The sequence below is a fragment of the Ursus maritimus genome, unplaced genomic scaffold, assembly GCF_017311325.1.
Source record: "Ursus maritimus isolate PB19 unplaced genomic scaffold, ASM1731132v1 scaffold_30, whole genome shotgun sequence".
Lineage (NCBI taxonomy): Eukaryota > Metazoa > Chordata > Mammalia > Carnivora > Ursidae > Ursus > Ursus maritimus.
Genome location: NW_024425564.1, coordinates 9,693,202 through 9,720,167, shown reverse-complemented (window position 1 = coordinate 9,720,167; position 26,966 = coordinate 9,693,202). Strand labels below are relative to the sequence as shown.

At 43.1% G+C, this 26,966-nt stretch overlaps 7 protein-coding genes and 1 pseudogene across 9 annotated transcripts; 5 read left to right on the top strand and 3 right to left on the bottom strand.

The window, feature by feature from the left end:
* Positions 1–6: 6 nt before the first annotated feature.
* On the bottom strand, positions 7–8,361 carry LOC121106098. Of its 2 annotated transcripts, none has more exons than XM_040645171.1 (2): positions 7,756–8,361; positions 7–343 (listed from the first exon to the last, which is right to left on the bottom strand). In XM_040645171.1, the coding sequence occupies exons 1-2, from the start codon at positions 8,251–8,253 to the stop codon at positions 20–22; spliced, it is 822 nt and encodes a 273-aa protein (XP_040501105.1). In that variant the 5' UTR covers positions 8,254–8,361; the 3' UTR covers positions 7–19. The 2 variants fall into 2 exon arrangements, 1 of the variants encoding a protein (XP_040501105.1); XR_005838845.1 differs by lacking the exon at positions 7–343 and adding an exon at positions 5,862–6,025 and having other exon boundaries at positions 6,262–8,339.
* On the top strand, positions 785–2,519 carry LOC103665193 (annotated as a pseudogene).
* A 1,269-nt stretch (positions 8,362–9,630) lies between the features above and the next one.
* Positions 9,631–10,255, bottom strand: LOC103665056 (histone H2A type 1-B-like). The gene is made up of 2 exons (XM_008692970.2): positions 9,846–10,255; positions 9,631–9,734 (listed from the first exon to the last, which is right to left on the bottom strand). Exon 1 carries the CDS (start codon positions 10,237–10,239, stop codon positions 9,847–9,849), a length of 393 nt encoding a protein of 130 aa, XP_008691192.1. The 5' UTR covers positions 10,240–10,255; the 3' UTR covers positions 9,631–9,734; position 9,846.
* A 306-nt stretch (positions 10,256–10,561) lies between these two features.
* Positions 10,562–11,720, top strand: LOC103665194 (histone H2B type 1-N-like). The gene has a single exon (XM_008693090.2). It carries the CDS (start codon positions 10,562–10,564, stop codon positions 10,922–10,924), a length of 363 nt encoding a protein of 120 aa, XP_008691312.1. The 3' UTR covers positions 10,925–11,720.
* Positions 11,721–14,122: 2,402 nt separating this feature from the next.
* LOC103665059 (histone H2B type 2-E-like) lies at positions 14,123–26,905 on the bottom strand. 2 transcript variants are annotated; one of them, XM_040645183.1, is made up of 2 exons: positions 25,545–26,043; positions 14,123–15,016 (listed from the first exon to the last, which is right to left on the bottom strand). In XM_040645183.1, the coding sequence occupies exons 1-2, from the start codon at positions 25,904–25,906 to the stop codon at positions 14,635–14,637; spliced, it is 744 nt and encodes a 247-aa protein (XP_040501117.1). In that variant the 5' UTR covers positions 25,907–26,043; the 3' UTR covers positions 14,123–14,634. The 2 variants fall into 2 exon arrangements, with proteins under 2 accessions (XP_040501117.1, XP_008691194.2); XM_008692972.2 differs by lacking the exon at positions 14,123–15,016 and adding an exon at positions 26,690–26,905 and having other exon boundaries at positions 25,363–26,357.
* Positions 15,275–15,794, top strand: LOC103665061 (histone H2A type 1-B). The gene has a single exon (XM_040645173.1). The coding sequence runs from the start codon at positions 15,343–15,345 to the stop codon at positions 15,733–15,735; it is 393 nt and encodes a 130-aa protein (XP_040501107.1). The 5' UTR covers positions 15,275–15,342; the 3' UTR covers positions 15,736–15,794.
* LOC103665060 (histone H3.1) lies at positions 16,606–17,085 on the top strand. Its single transcript, XM_008692974.2, has one exon. The coding sequence runs from the start codon at positions 16,635–16,637 to the stop codon at positions 17,043–17,045; it is 411 nt and encodes a 136-aa protein (XP_008691196.1). The 5' UTR covers positions 16,606–16,634; the 3' UTR covers positions 17,046–17,085.
* LOC121106103 (histone H4) lies at positions 22,719–23,719 on the top strand. The gene has a single exon (XM_040645189.1). It carries the CDS (start codon positions 22,777–22,779, stop codon positions 23,086–23,088), a length of 312 nt encoding a protein of 103 aa, XP_040501123.1. The 5' UTR covers positions 22,719–22,776; the 3' UTR covers positions 23,089–23,719.
* Positions 26,906–26,966: the final 61 nt, after the last annotated feature.

Sequence of the window (26,966 nt, the reverse complement as noted above, 5' to 3'; positions counted from 1 at the left end):
GGGGGGGGGGGGAGCGTGCTCAGCCCCCGAAGCCATAGAGGGTGCGGCCCTGGCGCTTGAGCGCGTAGACCACGTCCATGGCCGTAACCGTCTTGCGCTTGGCGTGCTCCGTGTAGGTGACGGCGTCCCGGATCACGTTCTCCAGGAACACCTTGAGCACCCCGCGGGTCTCCTCGTAGATGAGGCCGGAGATGCGCTTGACGCCGCCGCGCCGGGCCAGCCGCCGAATGGCGGGCTTCGTGATGCCCTGGATGTTGTCGCGCAGCACCTTACGGTGGCGCTTGGCGCCTCCCTTGCCCAGGCCCTTCCCGCCCTTGCCGCGGCCTGACATGGTGATGAAAAACTTTCCAAGTCTGACAAAAACCACAGGCCGCCCCTCCGCTCAGCCCTTTTATAGCAACGTGACGGACCTGTTTGAAAACCGCAAGCGCAGGGGCGGAAACCACACGCAGTTTCCGCCCATCGCCTCCTTCTCCTTTGCTCAGTGCTGTGCAGACCCGGCAGGCGGGGCCCCTGAAGCCAGAGTCTGGCCGGGGTGGGGGCGGGGGTGTAGGTCAACAAATCCTCTCCTATATAGTTATCAGTGTACGCGTGTGCCCGCAACACTTGCAGCCGCTGTGCCGGGCACCAACGCACACGCTTCCCACAGAGACGCCGCATACTTGCCCTTCACGTTTCCCAGACTAAGCCAGAAGTGTTTAGTTGCTGCTCGCTGTTGCCCCTAGAAGTTTGAAGCTCCTCAGAGCCGGATTGCTAAGTTTCTGTTTGTCTTATCCATTGACAGATGCCTCCTTCACTAAGGCAGGCTCGCCGGGGTGCAGCTGGAGAGCCCTACGCGGGAACTAAGCAGAACGTTACACCTTTCAAAGTCAAATCAGGGGCAACATCACCGAAGTTTGTGCTGAAGGTTTGTAAATGTGTGCATCCCAACGTGATGAGGGCCTTGTTCTGCTCAGGCCCGAGTTTGTGGTTTGAGTGTGTACTTAGTTATGCAGACCTGACAGCTAGCGCGGTTTCCGCCACCACATTCTATGCTCCGGCCCATGGGCATCCAAGCTCTGGAGACAGCCTGCTGCCCCGCGAGCTGTGGCACCTTGGGCAGTCTGCGCTCGGTTTTTTTTTCTTTGCAACTGTGTAAGAAAGTCTAAATTACAGAGCACTGAAGTTTAAAAGGGATAATCCATGTCAAGTCTTTACTCTCTGCAAATAAGCACTCATTCAACATTATTATGATATATTGTCGTGGATGCTTTCCGCTTCCCCCCTCCGTATTCACCCCTGTAAAGTGGTGAGCCTAACAGAGCATCCTACTTGGCTACAACTTTCTTTCCAGAGCTCCTTAAAATAATAAACACTGAAAGATTGAATTCATCACCAATTCCTTTGAGGAGTTCCAGTTGAATTGCAGAGACTTGGCTTCTCCTCCAGGGTCTGTGAGGAGGACCTAGCTCCTCAAAGCTGTTTTCCGAGTTTATGTTGCACGGGGACAAATGCCAGATTGGGGTTCTTACCCTCGGATACAGTGACAGGATGCAGGGCATCTAGGAACTTGTATAGAAGAAAAATTCCATTTTTATCTGTACTATCCCCCAACTGAACCTCAGCATTTCCTGCAATTGTGAATACAGGCAGCAAACAGCGGGATGGGCCGGACCTGTGTTGAGGGCATGTCACCAGCAGCTGAAGCTCTCGGTGTTTCCAACCCATTTACACCCGTCATTCCTTCTACACTGTGGCAATTCTTGCTCACAAGGGCAATCTTGTGACTAATGGATTAATACAGAAACACATCTGTTAACACATCAACAGGTTGGGGTTTTGATAAATTTGATAATGATATTGTAATATAATTCTTTTCCTATGGAATCCTATGTATATTCTCTTCAGTACTTGAAAGCATTGTCCTGGGAAGGGGCCATAAGCTTCATCAGATATACAAGGAAGTCCATGACCTGAAATGATCAAGAACCCTTCTTTGGGATCTTCAGATCTTGAAAGACTCTGGGTTTTGAAAATGTGCAGAGAGGGAAGACTGTCAGAACAGTGCACAGATCACGCATCCTAGCCCCAGATTTTGGGGAACTGCTTCCAATCCCGTACTCCAGATGACATCTCCCCGCTTCAGGAATCTGAGTCCGACCGAGGGGATGCAGCGGGATCGGGACCCGCGGCGCCCACATCAGGAACCAGCTCCTGCTCCGGTCTATCATCCAAAACCTAGCCCCCCTAGCCTAGCAGCTGCTGACTGCAGAGCGGCACATTAGCATAGCTCAAAGAATAGGCCTGATACAAATGTGCCTGAAGGAGTTTATGACCCTGGAAGGGATTGATCAGAAGAAAAGATCCGGGAGAGTGTTATCTGTATGATGAACTGGTTATGCGGACCCGATTCGATTTCTGCCATGCATGCACATCTATCACCTGGACTGAATGGGTGACTGATTGCTGAGATCCTTCACGTGCCCCCTCCCATGGAGCCAGGAGACACAGCACTGCCTTTGTCCTAGGAGACTAACTGAACCAGGGTCTCTGGTCTGCCTTCAAGTGAACCACCATTTTTGGTGGTTTTGATCTTTTGTCACTGAGCCCAAAGAGCCAGGGATTAGGAATTAAGATCATGCATAGAAGTTTCCTACAAATTCCTGAATGGCTGCAGATGTTGGGGAAGAAAATACACGATATTTTAGAAACTTAGTGGGGAAAGTAGGATGGCATTTTTATGTAAAGCCTTGACTCGGTGTTTAAAAATATAATTGTATTTAGCTGTTGTTATACTTCAGTGCATAGGAATTGCATAAAGTGTTACCGCAGCTCTATATGTTTTCATTGTGTGTGTGTTGAAGATTAGGAAAAAGATAGTGGTTGTTTTTCCCAAATGAAATAACTCTCTTCCGCCCTCCACCCAAATTTTTTTCTGAAGCTGCTGGCATTTGGGTCAAGGTTTTATTAAAAGGTACATTTTATAACACTGGCATACACAGAAAAAGTAAGTTTGTTTGCACAGTTCTTTTTGTCCCTTGGAAATGGAATTCATTGTCTTAGGTCTTTTTAAATAGTGTATTAGTATCGTTGGGGCTGACTCTATGCTTGAAAACCAGTTTATTTATAACCTGTTATAAGTGGTATATGTGTTTGTATTAGGAAATGCAGAATTCATAGTGATCTAGCTTGTAAGCAAACTGAAACACAGTATCCCTTTTCTATAAAAACTGAGTTAATGTCAAGAAATCAACTCTAGTAAAGTAGGGTTTACTATTGCCCTTTCCTATGTGTTTTATCTAATTATTTTGTTTCCTAATATGGTAATAATTAAAAGTCAAGGTAAATTTTACAAACCGCAAGAGACTCTTAATCATAGGAAACAAACTGAGGGTTGCTGGAGGGGAGGGGGTAGAGTGATGGGGTAACTAGGTGATGGACATTGGGGAGGGCACGTGATGTAATGAGCACTGGGTGTTATATAAGACCGATGAATCACAGACCTGTACCCATGAAACAAATAATACTTTGTATGTTAATTAATTGAATTTAAATTTTTTTAAAAAGGTAAATGCAAAAAAAAAAAAACAAAAAAAGAAAGAAAATGTGTCTGCATTCATTGGATAGTCCATTGTGTATCTTATACTTCTGATTTATTTTGGTTTCTTACATATTTCTAAACCATAGTTTTGTTTATAAATATGGATGTTATTTGTTCATACCAAATTATATGCCTTGATGTTAATGGTTTCTTTTTATTTTCAATTCCAATATACTAATCAAAATTTATAATTAGCGAATGAAACTGAGCTGTATTTTTGTTTGGTTTGCATGATTATTTTACTGTTATTTTAAAAAGCCCTATCACTTTTTTAAAAAGTCAATGTAAATTTTAAATGTTAAGATTTCTGATTTATTGAGCTTGAATTATGCCATCATGCTTATGTAAAATGAAAGTGGCACCACGGTACAACTGAGAAAAGTTGCTCAGTTGTAATAGTTCTGATTTATTCCTTCTCGCGACCTCCTTCCCTTATCGTCTGGAACCGTACTAAAAGTATACTGACTGTATCTCTTATTATTGTAGCAGGGAGGTTATTGAAGTTATATAAAACACATCTCTGTCTCTGTTCCCTGGAAAGAAAGGCCTGCTGGCTGACTGACAAGTCTAAGCAGGGAGAATTAAGAGAAACATATTTCATGTTTTGCACACAAAAGCAGAATTTGTTTAACCACATGACTACATAGCTGTGATCTCAAAGAGGGAATGTCTCCTTTATTTTTTTTCTTGCAGTTAATGTAAGAGCAGTCTGAACCTCTAAGCTTCTGAAGTGTTAGAGATAGAGATGGTCTAGCAAAGATGTAGTCTGTAATGTTTTGTCCATTTCCCATGTGTTTATTTTTCCTTATGGACTCAAACATGACTTATTTGTTCAGCTCAGTGATATTACAGCTAAGAATCATAAGCAAAAGGAGAAGCAATGTCAATCTAACAAATCAGAAACATTTCTTAATTTATATTGAGTTGAATTTTGACTCTATCACTTTTCTACGTACAAAACACGAGTATCTGGATGGTTCCTCGTAATCGCATTCTGGAGGAATTCACTAGATTTCTTAAATCTATCTGTCATAAATACTTCCTAAAGATTCGACATAGACTGTACTACCAATCTGTTGGTTAGTTTTATTATGGGCCCCATGAAGGAAAGACTTAAAGATGAATTTGAGAAAAATTAAGGATTATCAGATTCTGTTAAATTGTTACATGTATCTTGCTTAAGTGTTTGTTCATTAATTTATATCCACCCAATCACATACAGCAAATTTGGAGGGGGGAACAAAAGACAAAAAATGTGCACAGAGGAGCATTGGGACATGCCATGAATGTTGACATGAAAACCATATGTTAGTAACAATAATCTGATGGACGGATGTAAAGGTAAATGGCAATGATTTTGTACACTTAGCAAAGGCAAGAGTTATTTCCTCTCCCTCTCAACACTTTATCTTGAAGAAATAGTATGTCTGAGTTTTCACTTTTCCCTTCAGAAAAGAGAAATTTTTAAAGGGATTAAGACCTGTCTCCTATTTTTACAATGTAGAGATATTTCCTAGCTTGAGGACATATAACCTCTACATAATATGTTATAACCCAAATAATCTCTAGATGTGTGGGGCACCTGGGTGGCCCGCCTACCTTCAGCTCAGATCATGATCTCAGGGTCGTGCATCAAGCCCCACGTCAAGCTCCTTGCTCAGCAGAGAGTCTTCTTCTCCCTCTCCCTCTGCCTCTCCCGTCAACGCATGTTCTCTCTCTCTCCTTCTCCAACATGTGAAGGGGACCAAAACCCCATAAGCATCCATCTACGATTTCTAATAGGAATATGGTCGCTGAAACATGCATCCACCATATATATTGTTGTGAGGATCGAGACTGTCTAAGGAGAGACCTAGTCGGACTGCTCCGAGCCCAGCGGTAGTCACGGGAGCTGGCTACTTCTGTCGTAGTTGCTCTGGACCTTCAATGGACTAAACAGTCCCAAACAACTCAGCTATGGCTCAAGTAATAAAAAGACTGGGGGTTTTGTATGTACAATTGACGATCATGTCAAGTTGAATGATATCTTTCGATTGGAAACTACACGGTGAGGTTAGTTATGTAGCGATTATAGAGAGAGTGTAGTCTAGTGTATGGTGATACATAGCAAACATCCAGAAGCGCCCAGAAATACAAGTTTGATGGTTAAGCGAGAGTACAGACCTGAAGGGAGAGACCGGGAAGTTAGCCACATCAAGGAAACTCAGAGCCCATGAAGGTGACTGGGGCAGTACCTTGGAGACTCCCTGCATTGACACGGACTAGAGACAGCTCTTCTCTCCTGGGACTGCACCTCTTTTATTTCCCCCACCATGGTTGTCATTCTGGCTCTTCTGTTTCTTATGTGGACTGACTACTGTCACAGCCTTCTTTGGCTCAGCCTCGCTGTAATTCATACTCCTCGTTGCTATCAATGAATAATCTTCAGGCGAGCTTCAAAACCAACTACAATGAGTCAAAAGCACGTTAAGAGGATTAGGAATACATAAACTCCGTAACAAGGGAATACACAAAGTAAGAAGGATTTATACTGAGTGGATTGCTCATCTCATCTCAGCCATCTGTATCACGTTAATATTTAACTGTTAGACTAATTCTCATGTTCCAGTTGGATGGGCTGAAGGCGGTAATCAGTCATTTCTTGATTTTGAGGGGATCAGAAAGGAGGGTGAAACCCTCACCTCTTGGGCTTTGCTCTGTGTATTCCCAGCATTTCTTTCTTTCACCATCATAGCGGAACACGGATTGCTACATGTCTCAAAATAAACATACTATGTTAAAGAGAAAGAATTTGAAGTGATGAAAATAAAAATTTAATCACTTTCTACTATAAATGTATTCCTTATCCAACATTAAGAATATGTTATACTGAGTTTCTTACAACCAAATCTCCTTGCACAAATAAGAAATGTAGTAGCAAATATAAGACATGCTTTTCAAAAATCGCCCTTCCCCCACGCGAATTCTGTAAATATGTGCATGTGTAAGGTTGTGCGGGTTGTGTGTGTATATCCTTTCCTTCTGTTGCTTTAATAGGTTACCAAAGTTTATCTTCCCCAGGCATGACACATTTCTGTACCACAGAGCTTATGAATATTTTAATTACTGACCTCCCCAATTAAATCAATGTAAATAAAAGATTTTTAAAAACAAATAAAGGGGTCCAACTCTTTTTTATATCCCTTCTGGATCTCCTCTGTCACCATCTACGTTTACAGGACTGACAACCATGTCACAAGGATTACACATTGCTGCATTCCTCATTTTCCTGGACAACCTTGAACGCCTGAAACCCCCAAACTGACCCTGCGAATTGTCACTAAAAGCTATGATAAAGGTTTTTCAGACAAAATAATGACTGATCCTGTCAGAATTAGCTGTTATTTCAAGCACCCTTTACTATCATTCTTGTAGAGAAATAGGGAAAGAGCCTGTGTTATTTCTCTTCATATGAAACAGATTTTCCGGGGAAATCTCCATGAGAACTACGCCGTTGTTGGATGTGTGAGAAGCCAAGAATGTGTAGAATACCCCTGGAGAGCCAGCTACTGAAAGCACGGAGGGAAGAATTTATATTTTAAACGAAAATCAAGAAGTTGTCTCTCTGACCTGTGAATCTCTCGGAGTGTCAGGGGCTTTTGAAAAAAGCTGACACTAACGTGATAACGACTGGAAGAAGAAAACATGAAGAAGTCAAAGCATGAGGTGTCCCACTTCGCTATAGAATAAAATTAGTGTGATTCCTCCGCAGGAAATTTTAATTTGTTTCCTTTCCTCAAGAAGACCCCCAAGAAGGCCAAGAAGCCCGTGGTGGCGGCTGTCCTAAGAAAGTGGCCAAGAGCCCGAAGAAGGCGAAGGCACCTAAGCCCAAGAAGGTGGCCGCCAAGAAGGAAGACTTTGGCTAGTTGAGAACACTACACGGCTCTTTTCAGAGCCACACAATTAACCTTACGAAAGAACATGGTAGCCCTTGGTTTCTCCAGTATCTTCCACAATTTCAAAAACCAAAAACAAGTACACGGCAATCGTGCGTGGCTCTGAAAAGAGCCTTTGAGCATAAGGTTCAAAGGCTGTCAGCCCTGGCTTAAAAGAATTTCCGACGCCCTCTCCCCGCGGATGCGGCGCGCCAGCTGGATGTCCTTGGGCATGATGGTGACGCGCTTGGCGTGGATGGCGCACAGGTTGGTGTCCTCGAAGAGCCCCACCAGGTAGGCCTCGCACGCCTCCTGCAGCGCCATGACGGCCGAGCTCTGGAAGCGCAGGTCGGTCTTGAAGTCCTGCGCGATCTCGCGCACCAGCCGCTGGAACGGCAGCTTGCGGATCAGCAGCTCGGTGGACTTCTGGTAGCGCCGGATCTCGCGCAGGGCCACCGTGCCGGGCCGGTAGCGGTGCGGCTTCTTGACGCCGCCGGTGGCCGGCGCGCTCTTGCGGGCCGCCTTGGTGGCCAGCTGCTTGCGCGGGGCCGTGCCGCGGGGGGCCTTGCGTGGGGAGCTGTTGGCGCGCGGCACCATGGACTTGAGGACCTTCTGCTTTGGGCGAGCCATCCCAAAATTAACAGGCAGCTGACGGAACAATGAAACCATACCACGCTCTACTCCTAGATATAGAGTCCCATTCTGATTGGACACACATCTGCGTCCTAGGGATCCGAGTGAAGATATTGGTAGTGACATTCACTCCCTGAATCACATGACCTCCAGTATATTTAGGCCAAAAATTAATGTCTTCCACGAAAAAAAAAAAAAATTAACATCTTCCTCCAATTCACTACTTTAACTGCTGGTGTTTCCAACTTTCTCTCCTCAACCTTAATTACAGTGATCTCTTATTTACCTCACCTGTTTATTTGCAATGTTCTCTGGCAGCATTTAATACCAATTACTCCAATGATATATCTTGTTGGCTGAATAAAAATTTAAGGTTCGGTCCCTGAAACTGGATTTCTGTAGATGGTTTTGAAAACTCGCCCTCTAGATTTAATTGGCAAACTAATATTTTACCCTTGTTCAAGAGTAAGAAGGCTTATATCAGGTCTATTTCTTGATGTCTTCATTCAAACTATGATTTTTATTTTTTTATTTTTTTAAAGATTTTATTTATTTATTTGACAGAGAGAGAGACAGCCAGCGAGAGAGGGAACACAGCAGGGGAGTGGGGGAGAAAGAAGCAGGCACCCAGCAGAGAAGCCCGATGTGGGACTCGATTCCGATTCCGGAACTCTGGGATCACGCCCTGAGCCGAAGGCAGACGCTTAACTACTGCACCACCCAGGCGCCCCCAAACTCTGATTTTTAAATATATTTTTGTACAACTCCTAAATGTACCATTACCCCTGAGTTAATTTCATACTTATTACTACAATTTTATTAAATACATACTTACTCCACACTAATGGAAGTTTGTATAAAAGGCTCTTAAAAGATACCCAAAGTTGTAAATTGTACAAAAAGATAGGGGTGCCTGGGTGGCACAGCGGTTAAGCGTCTGCCTTCGGCTCAGGGCGTGATCCCGGCGTTATGGGATCGAGCCCCACATCAGGCTCCTCTGCTATGAGCCTGCTTCTTCCTCTCCCACTCCCCTGCTGTGTTCCCTCTCTGGCTGGCTGTCTCTATCTCTGTCAAATAAATAAAAGATAAGTGTATCTTTTTAAAGTCATACTGAACCCCGAGTTAGGAAGCTCTGTATAAACGACAACAAAATCAAGGGCATATAGTATTGTATTCCAGTTTCCAACTGATTAGGCCCCAGCCCACTCAGTTGGATATTTGTTGTTGTTGTTGTTGTTGTTTTAAGTATGACTTGAGGATGATTTTACCCACTAAGATGCAAAGCAACTGTTCAACAGGACATATTAATTAAGGTATAGTTTTACTGATCGGCAGACCACTAACTAGGTTTGGATCTAAACTTTCAATATAAACCAAGCATTACCATTCCCATTAGGTTAGGGATGCCTTATAGGCCTGAGGGATTCCGGTATTGATATACTTTACCACGTGACAAAACCTTTCCATAGCGTCATAATTTTCAGGTGGCAACTTTTATTTTTATTCTAGCTCTAAACCAAATGCTTACTTTCTCCTTTCTGAGGTGTTGGAAGTACTGACATCTATTCCTGCATTGACGAGCGACCCTGCGGGGCGTTTTCAATTACCTACAATTAATAAAGAAAATGTAAGCCCTTTCAATGACTATGGAGGTTGGCTCTGAAAAGAGCCTTTGGTTAAAATGGACCCCTCAACGAATTAAGATTTTATTTTTCCACCTTACTTCCCCTTGGCCTTGTGGTGGCTCTCGGTCTTCTTGGGCAGCAGCACGGCCTGGATGTTGGGCAGGACGCCGCCCTGCGCGATGGTCACCCGGCCCAGCAGCTTGTTGAGCTCCTCGTCGTTGCGGATGGCCAGCTGCAGGTGGCGCGGGATGATGCGCGTCTTCTTGTTGTCGCGGGCCGCGTTGCCCGCCAGCTCCAGGATCTCGGCCGTCAGGTACTCCAGCACGGCCGCCAGGTACACGGGCGCGCCGGCCCCGACCCGCTCGGTGTAGTTGCCCTTGCGGAGCAGGCGGTGCACACGGCCCACCGGGAACTGGAGGCCGGCACGCGAGGAGCGCGTCTTGGCCTTGGCGCGAGCCTTGCCGCCCTGCTTGCCGCGTCCGGACATCTTAATACTCTGTAACCAGTATGCTTAGTAACGGGGGAAAAAATGGGAGTACTAATCCTTTCAACAAATGAGAAGCAATTATACTTACAAGCCGAATTGTAAATTACGTGGTTTGATTGGCTAAAACAGTTTTGAAGTTTGCAACCAATTACAAAACAGAATTAAAGACACGTAATATCCATGCTATGTTGCAGTTTAGGATTATTTATTCAATCAAAGTCTAACTCTTTTAGCACTTCATTTGCATAGGATCCATATAAATATTATGAACATTTTAACCAGGGCACATATTCTTATCTCAGAATCATAGTTTTTGTTCATCATGCCCCAGCCTGAGAAGTCTGTTCCCAATCCCCCGAAGAAGGGCTCCAAGAAGGCGGTGACCAAGGCGCAGAAGAAGGACGGCAAGAAGCGCAAGCGCAGCCGCAAGGAGAGCTACTCGGTGTACGTGTACAAGGTGCTGAAGCAGGTGCACCCCGACACCGGCATCTCGTCCAAGGCCATGGGCATCATGAACTCGTTCGTCAACGACATCTTCGAGCGCATCGCGGGCGAGGCGTCGCGCCTGGCGCATTACAACAAGCGCTGGACCATCACGTCCAGGGAGATCCAGATGGCCGTGTGCCTGCTGCTGCCCGGGGAGCTGGAGCTCCAAATAATCCTGACACCATGTCTTCATATTTAACCCCAAATACACTTTAAGAGCCAGCCAGGTTTTCAGCGTGAGTTGTAACGGCTTTGATCGTTACTGTAACTGCTGAAGCGGTTTTGCTTTACTTTGCTGAAAATGTGAGGCTTGCAGTCCTGTGTTACTAGCACCTTAAAATACACATACCTTTTCACTAGTGGAAAGGGGAAGGTACGAGTGTAGGTAATGGTAGGATGGATTTCTCTTGTCTCTGCTCCCCGTTTTAACTACAAGCCTGGCCCAAGTGGTGACAATGTTTCACTGAAGCTGTTGGGATGTAGTGTCCTTTACACATTGGTTCTATGAAAAGCCAAGAGGGCTTAAGAAATTTGGTAGTGCTATTTTTGTTAGTGGTATGTTGTGGTAAGAAGAAACTGGTTTATTTCCAGATTAATCTTTATACACTTCTACTGGATGTGTATTTGCTTAAGGCAGTATAATTTGTAAATACTAGTGGGAACAAGCCAATGCATGAAAATTGAAAAATAAACATCACTGACTCCAAGATGGGGTCATTTAATTGTAACGAGAATTTCCCGATGGCTTGTTTAATGAAAGGCAAGACCATTGGCAAAATTCCACATTGCAGTAATAATGCTGGCCGTCCAAGAAAGAAACTCCTTTTAGGGATATTTTGGTGCCACTCCCTTAAATTTGTTATTTTCCTCATGGGTGGATTTTATATCAGCTAATTTCTGTCCTGGTTTACAAAAATTCTTTTTAAATTAAAAAAAATTCATATGGAGCTGCCTGAATGGCTCAGTTGGTTAAGTTTCTGCCTTTGGCTCAGGTCATGATCTCAGGGGTCCTGGGATCGAGCCCCGCATTGGGGTCCCTGCTCATTGGGGAGCCTGCTTCTCCCTCTGCCCTCCACCCTGCTCGTACTCTCCCTATCTCTCTCTGACAAATACGTAAATAAATAAAATCTTTAAAACAATTTAATATGTCATTCTTGTAACACGACCACTGCCCTGGCATATGCAGACATACAATAATGGTGATGAAAGTTTACACTTTTCTCCTTGTAATTAGAAGCTTACTTGAAGTTGTAAACTGCCATGAATGGTATCGCACATGAATTATGTGCTACGGTTGCACATACGAAGTAATTTTAGGGGTTCAACCCAGGGAGGAAAAAAGTTAAAACTATTCTATATTCTTGTATAATTTCTTTCATGAACAGCAAGCTTTCTACTCCCCACACAACACAAATGGGCACACACACACACAAAACAACATACACGAAGAATACATACATTTTCAAACAAAACAAAAGCAATAAGGAGAGAAATGTAAAAGAATGAAATCTAAAAATACCAGGTAGCTGTATATGAAAGCTTCCATTATGATAGTCAGTTTTTGCTCTATGTATTCTCAGAAATAAACAAATATCTAAACAAGGTGCATATGACCTTCCTGGAATACAAGGGCACCCTGAAGGTATACTTGTTAGTGTGTCCATATAGTCTTCCAGTTTGTAGAACAGAAGGTATATAGCTTTCTAGCAAATTCTAAAAACACTACGACCTACTGTGCTAGTTAGAGAAATGTCATCCCGATTATCTTTAACTCCTAACCTCTAAGGGTCTGTGAGTATGTTAGGTTCCATGACAGAGGTCTCTTAATGTTCCAGATGGCACTAGGATTGCCAATCACCTGATTTTTTAAAGGGAGATTATCCTGGATTATCCAAGTGAACCCCGTGTAAACCACAGGGGTACTTAAAATGGGGAGAGGGAACCTGAGTACAGAACCAGAGAGCTAACAGCCTGAGGATTTGCCCAGAGATTGCTGGCCTTGAAAATTGAGAAAAGGGGCCCTCAGCCAAGGAAAGAGGATAGCCTCTAGGAGCTGGAAAAGGCAAGGAAACAGATTTACTTTCAGAGATCCCAGAGACGAACGCAGAATTCCTGACACCTTGATTTTAGCTCAGTGACATCCATGCCCAAATGCTGATCTACAGAATTAGGAAATTATAAATTTGTGCTGATGGAAACCACTAAATTTGTGATAATCTGTCAGACCAGCAAAAGGAAATTAAAACACCCCCATAGCTTAAGAATTATTGATTCTGTTTTCAGTGAAGATTACAACTGCACATATATGTACATTTAAATGTATAAATATTATCAGAATTATTACACATGCATGTAAATTCTTCCTAAATATCGTGGGCTCCCATAATGTTGAAGTGTCTCTAGTTTTGAAACCAGCATTTTACATTTCCTTTTTTCCTGGTGTTTAGTATGTCTGGATTTAAGAACAGCAACTCTAATTTCATGGAGTAACAGTTGCCTCACTCATTGTATTATTATTATTATTTCTGATTATAATTCTACTTTAAAAAGTTTGCATTTATTATATATGAAGTATAGAAGACATGGAAAATTTTACCTAATAATGTTCATAAAAACCTTCTCAATTGTAAATCCCTCTAAAATGTGTTTTTATTATAAATTATTGCCTTTGTTTTCACAAATGTCCATAGTTTATTTTAGCAATTTATTCTTTAGTAATATTTAGTAATAGTCTCATTTTATAAAGTGAAGCCCAGTGGGTGTGAGAACCAAAGCTCATTTACATGGCAGAACATTCCCACCAAAGTCTTATGACTCTTTCAAAGGTGTCTGGATAGAATTCAAAGACACTTCAGTTCCAGTAGATGTCTCAACACTCTAGTAAGTACTTTTACATAGACTATCTCCTCTCTCATCTCTTTTCTTGGTGCTTTCTATGTTCAGCTTTCCTTAAGTGTCCAGAGTCAGCCAAGAAGAAAGGTTTGGTGAGGCTACCAGAGGAAACCCCATATCCCATAGGACTACTGCTGCCCTCAAATTCAATGTATTTCTATATCCTGGAATAAATACTTTCCCTGCCTGGGAGAACTGATGGTGGCAAACCTGAGACTGTTGGTCCCTTGAAAGCAAGGAAAATATTTTATATGATTATCAAAGAGCCTGATGGAGAAAGGAAATGCAATAAATAAACGCTTTCAAATGTAAAGTAGTCATGGCCCTTTAAGTCAATGGAGGCTTAGAGCCACAGGTCTCTCAGGAAAATGTAAAAGTATTGATTTTTATAAATATAATTTAATTAAAAGCTACATAGATTTTCCAATACTTTAAAGCCAAAACTGAGGTATCCCAGAGAAGATTGAAGACAACAGTAGCCACAACCAGGGCTTAGGGCACAAAAGAAACTAAAAGTTAATACAATTTATAAATTTGGAATGGAAGAGGCCCGGTGGGATTCAGGCTGACAAGCAAGGAGGGACAGGACTGGAAGCATTACTGAGAGTGTAGAAATCAGAGCGTGGAGGGCACAGAACCGCTTACTGCTGCCAGGAATCAAGACAGAGCAGTAGGGTGAGAAGGACAGGAGCAACTCCTAACTCCTGTCCAGCCTCGACAGCATCCCGTAGATCCAAATGAAAACTGAATGTGTGCCAAGTACCAGGCTCTGCAACACGGACAACAAAAAGACTACAGAAAAAATTTTTAAGCATAGAAAGACGTCCATACTTTTCTAAGTACATGGGGATCAGTCGTTTTTCCCTTGAAAGGAGTCTCCAAGCATATCCACTGACAAAAGTATGCTAAGGTTGACTAAAAAATTTAAGTACTTAATATTACAACTCTTTCGATGAAAATGAAGTGGCTCTGAAAAGAGCCTTTGGGTTGGGGTAACAAGACGCTTACTCGGCAAGTCTACTTGGAGCTGGTGTACTTGGTGACGGCCTTGGTGCCCTCGGACACGGCGTGCTTGGCCAGCTCCCCGGGCAGCAGCAGGCGCACGGCCGTCTGGATCTCCCTGGACGTGATGGTCGAGCGCTTGTTGTAATGCGCCAGGCGCGACGCCTCGCCCGCGATGCGCTCGAAGATGTCGTTGACGAACGAGTTCATGATGCCCATGGCCTTGGACGAGATGCCGGTGTCGGGGTGCACCTGCTTCAGCACCTTGTACACGTACACCGAGTAGCTCTCCTTGCGGCTGCGCTTGCGCTTCTTGCCGTCCTTCTTCTGCGCCTTGGTCACCGCCTTCTTGGAGCCCTTCTTCGGGGCGGGCGCGGACTTGGCCGGTTCAGGCATCCTGACTACTAACACCTCAATTCACAGACAAAAAAAGTCCTAAGATGTCCGCCTACATCCAGAGTCTCCTCTTTTATAGGCCATCTATGCAAATAAGGCATGCAAGAATATCCGGATCTGATTTGATAATGAATTAGTGACGGGGAATATGTAAATTTGAGTGCGTCATTTCTCCGTTCTTATTGGTTGGATCGCCAAACGATGACTTTAACCAATCCCAACTCGAGTTTTCCGCTTCCATCCAGCACTATAACTGGCATCTTTTTGCTGCTTTCAGGACATCTCTTTTCTTTCTTTCTGTGGCATTTTGCTCAGATACAACCAGTTATGTCTGGACGCGGCAAGCAGGGCGGCAAGGCTCGCGCCAAGGCCAAGACGCGCTCCTCGCGGGCCGGCCTCCAGTTCCCAGTGGGCCGTGTGCACCGCCTGCTCCGCAAAGGCAACTATTCGGAGCGGGTCGGGGCCGGCGCGCCCGTGTACCTGGCGGCCGTGCTGGAGTATCTGACGGCCGAGATCCTGGAGCTGGCGGGCAACGCGGCCCGCGACAACAAGAAGACGCGCATCATCCCGCGCCACCTGCAGCTGGCCATCCGCAACGACGAGGAGCTCAACAAGCTGCTGGGCCGGGTGACCATCGCGCAGGGCGGCGTCCTGCCCAACATCCAGGCCGTGCTGCTGCCCAAGAAGACTGAGAGCCACCACAAGGCCAAGGGCAAATGAAATGTTTATAAAACCTGCTATCCCTCTCCCGCAAATCAAAGGCTCTTTTAAGAGCCACCCACATTTTCTAGAAAGCGCTGAAATACTAAAAAACCCTAGATGACGTGTTTATTAAGTATTAACCATTTGATTACACGCAAATCTTGTTACATTTAACCTGTTTTTAAAGTTTCCTATTTTAAAAATTGAGTAACTAATGTTCCCTTTCTTGCCACAAAGTATTCGTTTCCATTGAAAATGTTAGGTCTATACAATTACGGATTCATGAAACAAATTACATAAAGCGTTCGCAAATACACAAAAACAGTCCCAAGGAAATTACAATTCTGTCAGGACCTAATTTAGGGGCATAAGCTCTGTGAATGCCAACGATACTAATGCAAACCAAAATATCTCAACATGTTGGAGACTGTTTAGTATACAAGTAAAGTTTACATACAAATCAACGTAATTATATATACACTATACTCAAACTGACGGTCAGAAAGTCTAAAACGTTTGAGAGAAATGAGAGAACAAAGTAGAGATACCTGGCCAATCACACGCCAGGGCGGGATTTTTAAATTTTCTGGCGGCCTGCATTCTTACTAAAAATTATTTTATCTGTTCGGTTTTGCCTTCTCAAAACAAAAGCAATGAATGAAGTACACACGAATCAACTCTAAATGAAACCTCGTTTTTCTTAACTCAATTTCAAGTAAACTAGGAATAAATGTAAGCAAGAAATGAATTTTGGTTCTATATTCAGTCCTTAATGGAAATCCAATCATTTCTCGCGAAAGCAACCTGAGAACCAATTAGATCACAGCGCGGGACCTACGAACCAGACTGCTGTATAAATACGGTCAGAAAGAGCTGCTTGCTACTCTCCAGTCAGTTTCCTCTTCTGTGTAGTTGTCATGGCTCGCACGAAACAGACGGCGCGCAAGTCGACGGGCGGCAAGGCCCCGCGCAAGCAGCTGGCCACCAAGGCGGCCCGCAAGAGCGCGCCGGCCACCGGCGGCGTCAAGAAGCCGCACCGCTACCGGCCCGGCACGGTGGCCCTGCGCGAGATCCGGCGCTACCAGAAGTCCACCGAGCTGCTGATCCGCAAGCTGCCGTTCCAGCGGCTGGTGCGCGAAATCGCGCAGGACTTCAAGACCGACCTGCGCTTCCAGAGCTCGGCCGTCATGGCGCTGCAGGAGGCGTGCGAGGCCTACCTGGTGGGGCTCTTCGAGGACACCAACCTGTGCGCCATCCACGCCAAGCGCGTCACCATCATGCCCAAGGACATCCAGCTGGCGCGCCGCATCCGCGGGGAGAGGGCGTAATCCAAGGCTATTTTCTCTGGACATTGAAAACGGCTCTTTTCAGAGCCACCTACTTTGTCAAAAAACTGTTGTAATGCTTTCCATCTCCCTTCCTGAAAGTAGTTTCTCTTTTTCAAGAAAACAATGAAGTCCTATTGGAAGCATGCACTGACTTTTATAACAATCTTCTTTGGATTCATAGTAATTGTGTGTAAGTTTACATAATCCATTGCTTAATTTTAGACACTTTACTACTCACCTGCCAGGATGTCTTTCACTCTAGTGTTTGATAAGGGCTCGGAATGGCTTCTAGACAGTCAAGATCAAAAGAATAGGATTGTTGAAGGGACTTATCTCTTTATATGCAGTGTTATATCCTTTTGGACTGTGAAAGAAAAGGGTAACATTTACTATTAGTGGAGTCAAAGTCTAGGTGAATCTAAAGAAATGGATGTTTTTTAATGGGTCTCCAATCCACGAGGTAGGCCTCAGTAGCCTAAAAAGCAAATACAAACCTGATTTTTTTTTTCGCATGGAGAAATTGTCATCAAGCCATTACATTATGTGTTATTAAAGTATAAAACTCCAAATAACAAGGCAAGTCTCACTGTAGTGAGTTTTTCTAATATATAAGTCATCAGTACGTGACTATCAGGAAGTTAAATCTAGTTCAAAGGAGTATAGGGCATTATCAAGACTAGCGATATAATTCTAGTGAAGGAAACAATATTCCTCTTTGACATAAAAATTGGGGTTCAAGGCAGTTAAGCAACAATCACAGGAAAAGCTCCCTCCACCCTTCCCTTTTTCTGCCCTAAGGCAGGATATAAGGGCTATACTGGAGACCTTTAGAATCTTAACAGCCCAGAGAGACATCAGAAGAATCAGCAAACAAACCTTCCTCTGTTTCCTCCCATATATTTACATTCCCAGAGTCTGCTGTCCTTAAAGGCCTTAAACTGCCTTCCTTTGTCTTGTCACTTCTCCGTGTACCTATTGTTCTCTTTCAAGACACGTAAAGCTGCAGCTCTAAGACCCCCCTTTGAACTCCCTGGCTTTCTGGCACGTGTGTATGAAATGCACGTTAATAAACGTCTGATTGTTTTCTCTCGCTAATCGGTGTTTTGTAACAGAGGCCCCAGCCAAGAACCAAAATGGATGGAGGGAAAATTTCCCTCCCCTAAAAAAGAAAGATTGGAGTGAAACCAGAAGAGCAAATTTAGATCAAAAAGGGTTATTGTCCTATGGCACAATGTCCATCTCCGATGGACAAAATTCACTAAACTATCAACATCCTACAAATTATCTAAATTGACAGATTTTTCTCTGATACTAGACCCTAATAAATAGTCAAACAGAAGGACATTCTCTCTCTCTCTTTTTTTAATCTTTTTTTTTAAAGATTTTATTTATTTATTTGACAGAGATAGAGACAGCCAGCGAGAGAGGGAACACAAGCAGGGGGAGCGGGAGAGGAAGAAGCAGGCTCATAGCGGATGAGCCTGACGTGGGGCTCGATCCCGTAACGCCAGGATCACGCCCTGAGCCGAAGGCAGACACTTAACTGCTGTGCCACCCAGGCGCCCCCAGAAGGACATTCTCTTAAAATAAGTTTTAAAAAAAAAACATGTGGACAGGACTTTTAGACTGTGTTCTATTAAAAAATGGAAAGAAATGCAGTCTATCCCTTCACTTTAACAGGTATTTGGGTATTTCTTAGCAGGTTTCAGAGCTACCCTAGTCTGCAACCAAAGTCTTTCCCTTGTCCTCAGTGACCTCAAGCCTGATGAAGAATCTGCTTTCCCATCTGCACTTTCACCCTTCCCTCTCACCATTGATGATTTGCCACGCCCAGAAGGACTAGTGTTGAATTTCCCAGGCCTAAAGAAGTAGAGAAAGGACCAGCACATTTCTGACACCCTGTTTATCTCCAATCAAGTCAAAGTCACATGACATCACTTGTTTACCTTTTTTCAAAAAGATGAAATAACAATTCAGAAAATAGAAAATAAACATGTGACAAAGAGTTTACTTAAAATATCATTGACTGAAAAAGGTACAATGCTCTAATTTGTTCAAAGAATATTTAAGAAATTAGGGTACATATAAACAATTTCACAGAAATATTGGAGTAGGATTGTTGAATGAGGTTAAAACAAAATTATTAATGCCCAAGAGGCCATAAATCTTTGGAGATAGAGCCGTTCCACCTAACAGAAATTATTTGCATCTCTACCAAATAAACCCCTGCTGAATTTGTTACATTCCATCAATGGTCAGTGAGATGACCAAAGTCAATTGCCCTACTATTTTTGTGTGGTCTTTAACATTTTATGATATTAAACATCATGGCCCATCCTTTTTTCCTGACTTCCAAATCTCAGATAATGTGTCTTATGTTGTGAATCCTTGCTGGAAGAAAATACAAACATAGAACCCGCAAGATAAATTTCTATGAAATTTCATGATGTGACTCCTTGACATTCTTACCATACTCATTCATCAAATAGTAGACACTGTAACTGTTTCTAGACTCCAAAGTAATTGACCTGCTTTTCTTATCTGTCTCTCATGGTCTTTACCTAGATTCTAGAAACAGTAAACCATTCTCTAAGCCTTCTCTTCCATGAGATGCTTTTGTACTTCCACAGTGATTAATTTGCCTCTTTTTAAGAAAATACCAGAATATACATTCTCTTGTACAGAAACGTAAGCTCTTTTGGACTATAATTGGGATAGTAAACATTTTTGGATGCTCTCGCTCAACAAAACGTACTTTCAGAAAAAAAATATTAGCACAGAATTTCAGTAAGTCTCATCTCCTGACACCCTGCCCTTGAAGAATTCTAAGGTCAACAGTTTTTCTAGCTATCCATCTTTTCTTGCTTTGATGAGTAATGTTTTCTTTGACAAGCCTCCCATTATTCCCTAATGTCATTTTATTTTGTTACTTTTTAAAGTTTTGTACAATGCTTCCTTTGAGTTTGGGGCCAGTCTGTGCAACTGGGTTTCTTAGAAATATATGTCCCATGAACAAAGGTTAGGGGCACAAATCCCTTGCACAGTTGAAAATCCGGGTATAACTGTTGACTCCCAAAACGTAACTGTTAATAGCCTAAGGTTGAGCAGAAGCCTTACTGATAACATAATCAGTTGATAAATGCATATTTTATATATGATATAATTATATACTGTATCCCTATAATAAAGTAAGTTAGAGAAAAAATATGTTGTTACGAAAATCATGAAGGGGCGCCAGGGTGGCACAGTCGTTAAGCGTCTGCCTTCGGCTCAGAGCAAGATCCCGGCGTTCTGGAATCGAGCCCCACATCAGGCTCCTCTGCTGGGAGCCTGCTTCTTCCTCTCCCACTCCCCCTGCTTGTGCTCCCTCTCTCCCTGGCTGTCTCTCTCTCTGTCAAATAAATAAATAAAATCTTCAAACAACAACAAAAAAAAAATCATGAAGAGATAACACATTTACCGTGCTGTATTGTGTTTACCAAAAAACAATCTACGTATATGTGGGCCCATGGACTTCAAAGCCCTGTTGTTCAAGGGTCAATTTTAAATTGCATGTCCACCATATCCCAAAACCCAGGACAGCAAGATTTGATAAAAAATCAAGTAACAGAGATAGGAAAGGAAGAACCCTGGAACAGTGTCACCTATAAGAAATAATGCAAAACACATATGTAATTAAAAAATTTCCAGTAACCACATTTTAAAAAGTGAAAGGATGCAATTATTTTAATAGTATATTTTATATAATCCAAAATATACAAAATATTTTTGTTTCAATATGTAATCAATATAGACATTAGTAATGCAATATTCACGTTCCTTTTTTCATCTTACATCTTCTAAATCCAGTATCTATCTCATTCAATCTGATTCTAAATTTTTATAGTAAAAAACTTGATTTGCATTTCAATACCATAAAATTTACTGTTGAAAAATTGAGTTCACATGCCCAAGTTCTTCAAACATACCCCAAACTTTGCAATAACTGAACAGAATAATAGCTTTTAAATTAAATTTTTTTATTAAATAAAATTAAAAATTCAGTTCCTCATAGCATCAACCACATTCCCAATGCTGAAAAGTGGGTCCAGATCACTTTATCAGACAATGCAATCCTAGAAGGAATTGTGTTTGTGGTATGAAAGTAGTGGTAAATTGGGAAAGTATATAAATTTAAATGTAACCACATAAATTTAGCACTGACCCCTAAACTCAAAGATTTGCACTTACAAAGATATGATGACAGAGCAGAAGTCTAGCTGAGGAAAAAGTCTAGAGGCACCCTCTACCCCCTACCCCCACCCCCATGTGACATATGCGACATTCCTCAGGCACTCCTGGCTGCCCTAAAGAAAAACAAATGGTTAACTGATAAAGATTACAGTCCTGCAGGACAGGGGTCTACCTGGGTTTACAAATGTCCTAGTGATTTACAAGGAAGAAGGTTTCTTATCAGTAGCCTAACTTCCAGAGACCATAACTCAGTTTCCTGAAGCCCTAACATCACCCTCCCCTGCATAAAAATTGAGAGAGGCTGAGGCAGAAGGAAAGGTAAATAAAATGGAATTTCTTCTGAACCTGAAGCCCATTGACAAGGACGTGTAATAGGAGTAATGTAACATTCCTCCAAGAAACTCCCAACTGTCTTCATTTTAGTGCCTCATTGGAGGGAAAAACAGACTTGGCTTGACAATAACCAGGTCTCCATTATGCTGAAAGTCTTCTTTGGCATATGACAGTCCTTCTGGACACCCCCTTTGTCCTCACCTCCCCAGCTCCCAAGTATATATCAACCACACGTCACAAACCCAGAGCAGCTCATTCTGCCCACAGGCCCTGTCCCCATGTTTTAATAAAATCACCTTTTTGCACCAGAGACGACTTAAGAATTCTTTCTTGGTCGTCAGCTCTGCACCGCATATCACCGAACATCACCTATATTCTAAAACTTCATCAGATATAGAGGTTATGAAAACATAAAAAATAAACACTGAACATAAATCCCGATTGTAAAATACCAGACTGAGAGATTTGAGTATCAGGAAGGAAGTCAATCCCTGGGGCATGAAGACAGAATTTCCACGAAGTAGTCGTCACAGTGTTCAACACTTGACCTAAGATTTACCTTTTGATTTTCAAACCATTTTTGTGATGTCGGGATTAACATTTGCATTCTAAGGAAGAACAAACTAAAGTGAAATTGAGAGAAAACGTCACAAAACAGATCGTGGACCCTAGAAGGTGAAATGTAGGGCGAGTACAGGGCCCAGGCAGCAGGGACAGACCTCCGCGGAAAAGGCAGCCCCCCCCCCCGCCCCGTCCCGCTGGGGAGGTGAGTTCTTTTCTCCCTCCATGAGACCCTCTGGCCAACACCACTATTCTCTCTTGGTTTAAAGTGTACAAAAATGATTCAAGGCGAGAAGAGAAGACAAACCCTCGACTACATTTCAGATACGCGATCACAATTCAAAGCAATGTATAATTTCGTCAACGACCTGCCCACGGTGCGCAAGGATCCTAAATAGTTCACATCTGAAAAGCAGATACTGGCTTGGGAGGTGCCATTATTTCACTCCCTTAATAAAGCAGAGAATTTTCCTTACACGCTCTCAAAGAGAGCTTGTCTCAGAGAATTCAGGGAAGCAACAGGGAGCGACCCCGGCAGGGTTATAAATAAGAAGCTCGATCTCTTGTCAACACGAATTTTAGGTGGTTCTTTGTTTTGTTGAGAATGTCTGGTCGCGGCAAGGGCGGGAAGGGCCTGGGCAAGGGGGGCGCCAAGCGCCACCGCAAGGTGCTGCGCGACAACATCCAGGGCATCACCAAGCCCGCCATCCGGCGGCTGGCCCGGCGCGGCGGCGTCAAGCGCATCTCCGGCCTCATCTACGAGGAGACCCGCGGGGTGCTCAAGGTGTTCCTGGAGAACGTGATCCGGGACGCCGTCACCTACACGGAGCACGCCAAGCGCAAGACAGTCACGGCTATGGACGTGGTCTACGCGCTCAAGCGCCAGGGCCGCACCCTCTACGGCTTCGGGGGCTAAGACTTTGCCCACACGTGCGGTTTCTGTGAGAATTCTAAAGGCCCTTTTCAGGGCCACACACCCGTTCGTTTGAAGGGCTGGCGACATTTGTTATTGAAACTCTTTTCTCCCTTGTGAGGATCAAGAATTACAGATTGTGGTTTCTGGACTGAAATCATGGCTTTAACTTAATCCTGTTTCTTGCTGCTGAAATGCGCTAAGTGGTTAGGGAGGGTTAAAGGTTCATTACCGGTTTTGCCAATACAGGGTTTTCTAGCTTTTAAGTGCTCCCATACCACCTCATTAGCAGTTGGGTCTTGTTTTTAGAATCTCTAACAGGATGTGGCAGTCTACACGAGCTTCACACACTAATAGGTTAGATTTTTAAAACCTAGTTACTATTTTTCTGGAAGTAAAACTTGAGTACTGAAAAAACGTATGTAATACTCTTAGCCTATTCAAAACAGAAACTTGTTTGGTCAGAGTAGCCAGTAGCTACCCTACTCCTAGGGTTCAAGGAGAAGCTCAACTGGGGCTACAGTGCAGGCACCTAGGAGCAGGCCAAGGTGGCACATGGGTACTTTTCTCCCCCATAAAGCATTTGTATCTGGATTATGTAAACTGAGTACCAATAAAGTATTTTTAAGCCACAGAGATTTGGGGGTTTGTTATACCTTGTCACACATATTCCCTGACATTCTATAATAAAAGCAACAATGTTAACTCATCTCACAAACCCTCTGGTTTCTCAGCTTCAAAGCTAGAAAGGGAGGTACAGAGGCTCCTAGCCCTGTGCTGGGACTCAGCCACACAATATTTTCTGTGTCAGTACTTGCAAAGGAAAGGGGGCAGCAGCGTCCTCCAAAATAATAACCAGGCAAATAGTCTTCTGTATCTTGGCTTCAGGAGAAAGTCACTGGCAGTAACCTATTTAAAAGCACTTCAAGGTATATGTAGCCTTTCTCCTTACCTCTTAGCACCGATTCCTGCCTGCAGGCAAATTGAACCAGAGTAATGTAGGGGCAGAGGGAAAGAGGGAAGAGTTATTTTAGTTAACATTCTTTGGGTTCTTAGATGTTTTTTATTTTTCCTGATGGGTCCTGTGATGATGGCCTCTAGGGTAGTCCCCAGGGTTCCCTCCTGGTGTTCACCCTTCTGTGATCTATCCACTTGAGGGTGAACATGACCTGTGACTGCAGAGGTGATGAGATGTAATTTTCTGTATATAATTAGGTTATCTAACATGTTAAGTATATTAGGTAACGTGATGTATCTTCCTCAACTCTTGCATGCTGACTTTGATAGACCAAGTATCTATGCTGACAGGCCCAAATGACAAACTGAGGTGGGGAAGGGGTGGGGCTCTTTAGGAAGTGAAGGCCTCCAAATTAACAGCCTACAAACCTTTCAGCCAACAGCCAACATGAAAGAAACTGGAACCTTCAGCCCTACCACCACAAAGAAACAAATTCAGCCACCTAGTGAGTTTGGAAGAGGATTATTTCCCCAGTCAAGCATCCAAGAGACTTCAATCCTAGCTAACATCTCAATAGCATCCTTAAATAGGACTCGGCTACACCATGCCCATACCCACAGAAACTGTCACATAATACATGTGGGTTGTTTGAGGCTAGTAAATTCAAGGTCATCTACTATTCAGCAAAAGATAACTAATATAGTTAGCGAACGCACTTAGCATCTTCAGAAATCCGTGTTCCATCTAAAATAACATACGATAAACTAAAACTGCAATCTTTATCTAATGGAAGACATACATTTAAAAAAAGAACGGGGGGGACCCTATACTGGAAACACTCCCTTTCACAACTATGTAACCCTTCATACATATCCCCAACACTGAACTGGCACATACACCTGTCATGCCTTGTGGGCGTTCCTGATACCAATCAAGCCTATAAACCCTGACCTGGACTCAACAGCAACATATCTAAGTCATTTTATATTCAGCAGCACAAAAACAAATGTTCTTTTAAATAATTAACTCATGGAACCTCTTGATTTCCATTCATATCTTGTGTGATCCCTACATATCTATCTTTTCTTACTTTTGTTTTTGTTTCATTTTACTATTTTTCTTCTGTCTAAATGAATACAGAAGGAAACACTTAGGGGAAGAAAAAAATTACAAGTAGGTCAAAATTAGAGTTTCAGAAACCGACTCAACATGCTTCACCGACTTCAAGAGGCAGACACCAAATACAAAATAATTCTAAAATCTAAACGATTACACAAAATATAAGGACAAATTAAAGACTTAATGAACAAACACAAAAACCAGACTTTTAGAACTTTAACCAAGTTCCTACTGTACACATTTCAGGAAATATATGCTTACTATAAAAGTGTGCTGAAAAAACATGCTATTACAGCTCTCAATATGTAAAAAGTGAGTGGCTCTGAAAAGAGCCTTGGAGGAAAGCAAACTGTAGGAATACTTTTACTTGGAGCTGGTGTACTTGGTGACGGCCTTGGTGCCCTCGGACACGGCGTGCTTGGCCAGCTCCCCGGGCAGCAGCAGGCGCACGGCCGTCTGGATCTCTCTGGACGTGATGGTCGAGCGCTTGTTGTAATGCGCCAGGCGCGACGCCTCGCCCGCGATGCGCTCGAAGATGTCGTTGACGAACGAGTTCATGATGCCCATGGCCTTGGACGAGATGCCGGTGTCGGGGTGCACCTGCTTCAGCACCTTGTACACGTAGATGGAATAGCTCTCTTTGCGGCCGCGTTTGCGTTTCTTGCCGTCCTTCTTCTGCGCCTTGGTCACCGCCTTCTTAGAGCCCTTTTTGGGGGCTGGGGCTGACTTAGCAGGCTCTGGCATGGTGATCACAAAGCTAAGAAATTTGGACCACCAAGAAAAAAGAAAGAGGGACAATCCCGAATATTTATAGGACACATATGCAAAGGAAGGTTCAAAAGACTACATTTTCATTGGACTAAAACTGGCCAATAGATTAATAGTATGTAAATTAGGAATTCCAAACCTTGTTTTTATTGGACGAATAAACGAATGATTTCAGGGACTCCAATAGGTTGATTTTCAATACCGCTTCATTACCATAAGTGCATTCACCAAAACACACCCAAATACACACAGACACAGCTCCCAATAAAACCTTATTTTTGTATTTTAAATAAGTAGAAACTTTGGGATTTGGACGCGAACACCAAGGAAGGAAATCCTATTATCGAGCCCAGTCCAGTCGTAACAGTAGCTTCTTTGGCTTTATCACAAATATTTCAGGACTCTTCGGGGCTCCTCCGGCAAGAATCTGGAGATGCAAGACAATTACTATTCTTAAACCTCAAGACTCGATCGCCGCCATCTTTTTCAAGGTTCCGCATAGCAAACCTTCTCCTCAGGACAGTCGCCATTACATCCCGGCTGACATTTTTAATTCATCAAAACCAAACAGCATATAAAATCACCAGTTTGAGTCAAACCCAGTATTAAAAAGACAGGGGCTCCAGGATGCTGCAATTTTAAAACGTGAATCCTGAAAGAACATTCCTTACGTCTTAACATTATGTCCTAGGAGACTATGCTGCAATGAACTAGATATTTGCTGTAAGTAAAATGAAATAGAACTCATGAGATACTTACACTGTGGAATTTGCAAATAGATAAAGGCAGGAAATACCAGCCAGATGAAAACGGAATAACTGCAGAAAATGGCGGACATTGTTTTAAGAAGAGAAATTCTAAAGCACTCTCTCTTGCGAACATATCCTACTTTCTCTATCCAAACAGGAGGAAACTTCAAATTTTTTATATTATTAACGATAATTAACGAGTTGTTAACCATCGTAAATGAAACTCAGAAATGATTTTTTTTTTTTTTTTTTAAGGGGGGTGCGAAGATGTCGGCTGGTTGAAATCG

Excerpts from the sequence above, each read along its gene's own strand:
- LOC121106098 (XM_040645171.1), bottom strand. The coding sequence starts at position 8,253 with ATGTCACTACCAATATCTTCACTCGGATCCCTAGGACGCAGATGTGTG. Across the intron at positions 344-7,755 it reads TCGAGGACACCAACCTGTGC|TTTTTCATCACCATGTCAGG; the intron begins GCCATCCACGCC and ends AGACTTGGAAAG.
- LOC103665056 (XM_008692970.2), bottom strand. The coding sequence starts at position 10,239 with ATGTCCGGACGCGGCAAGCAGGGCGGCAAGGCTCGCGCCAAGGCCAAG.
- LOC103665194 (XM_008693090.2), top strand. The coding sequence starts at position 10,562 with ATGCCCCAGCCTGAGAAGTCTGTTCCCAATCCCCCGAAGAAGGGCTCC.
- LOC103665061 (XM_040645173.1), top strand. The coding sequence starts at position 15,343 with ATGTCTGGACGCGGCAAGCAGGGCGGCAAGGCTCGCGCCAAGGCCAAG.
- LOC103665060 (XM_008692974.2), top strand. The coding sequence starts at position 16,635 with ATGGCTCGCACGAAACAGACGGCGCGCAAGTCGACGGGCGGCAAGGCC.
- LOC121106103 (XM_040645189.1), top strand. The coding sequence starts at position 22,777 with ATGTCTGGTCGCGGCAAGGGCGGGAAGGGCCTGGGCAAGGGGGGCGCC.
- LOC103665059 (XM_040645183.1), bottom strand. The coding sequence starts at position 25,906 with ATGCCAGAGCCTGCTAAGTCAGCCCCAGCCCCCAAAAAGGGCTCTAAG. Across the intron at positions 15,017-25,544 it reads GGCACCAAGGCCGTCACCAA|GATGCCTGAACCGGCCAAGT; the intron begins GTACACCAGCTC and ends GTTAGTAGTCAG.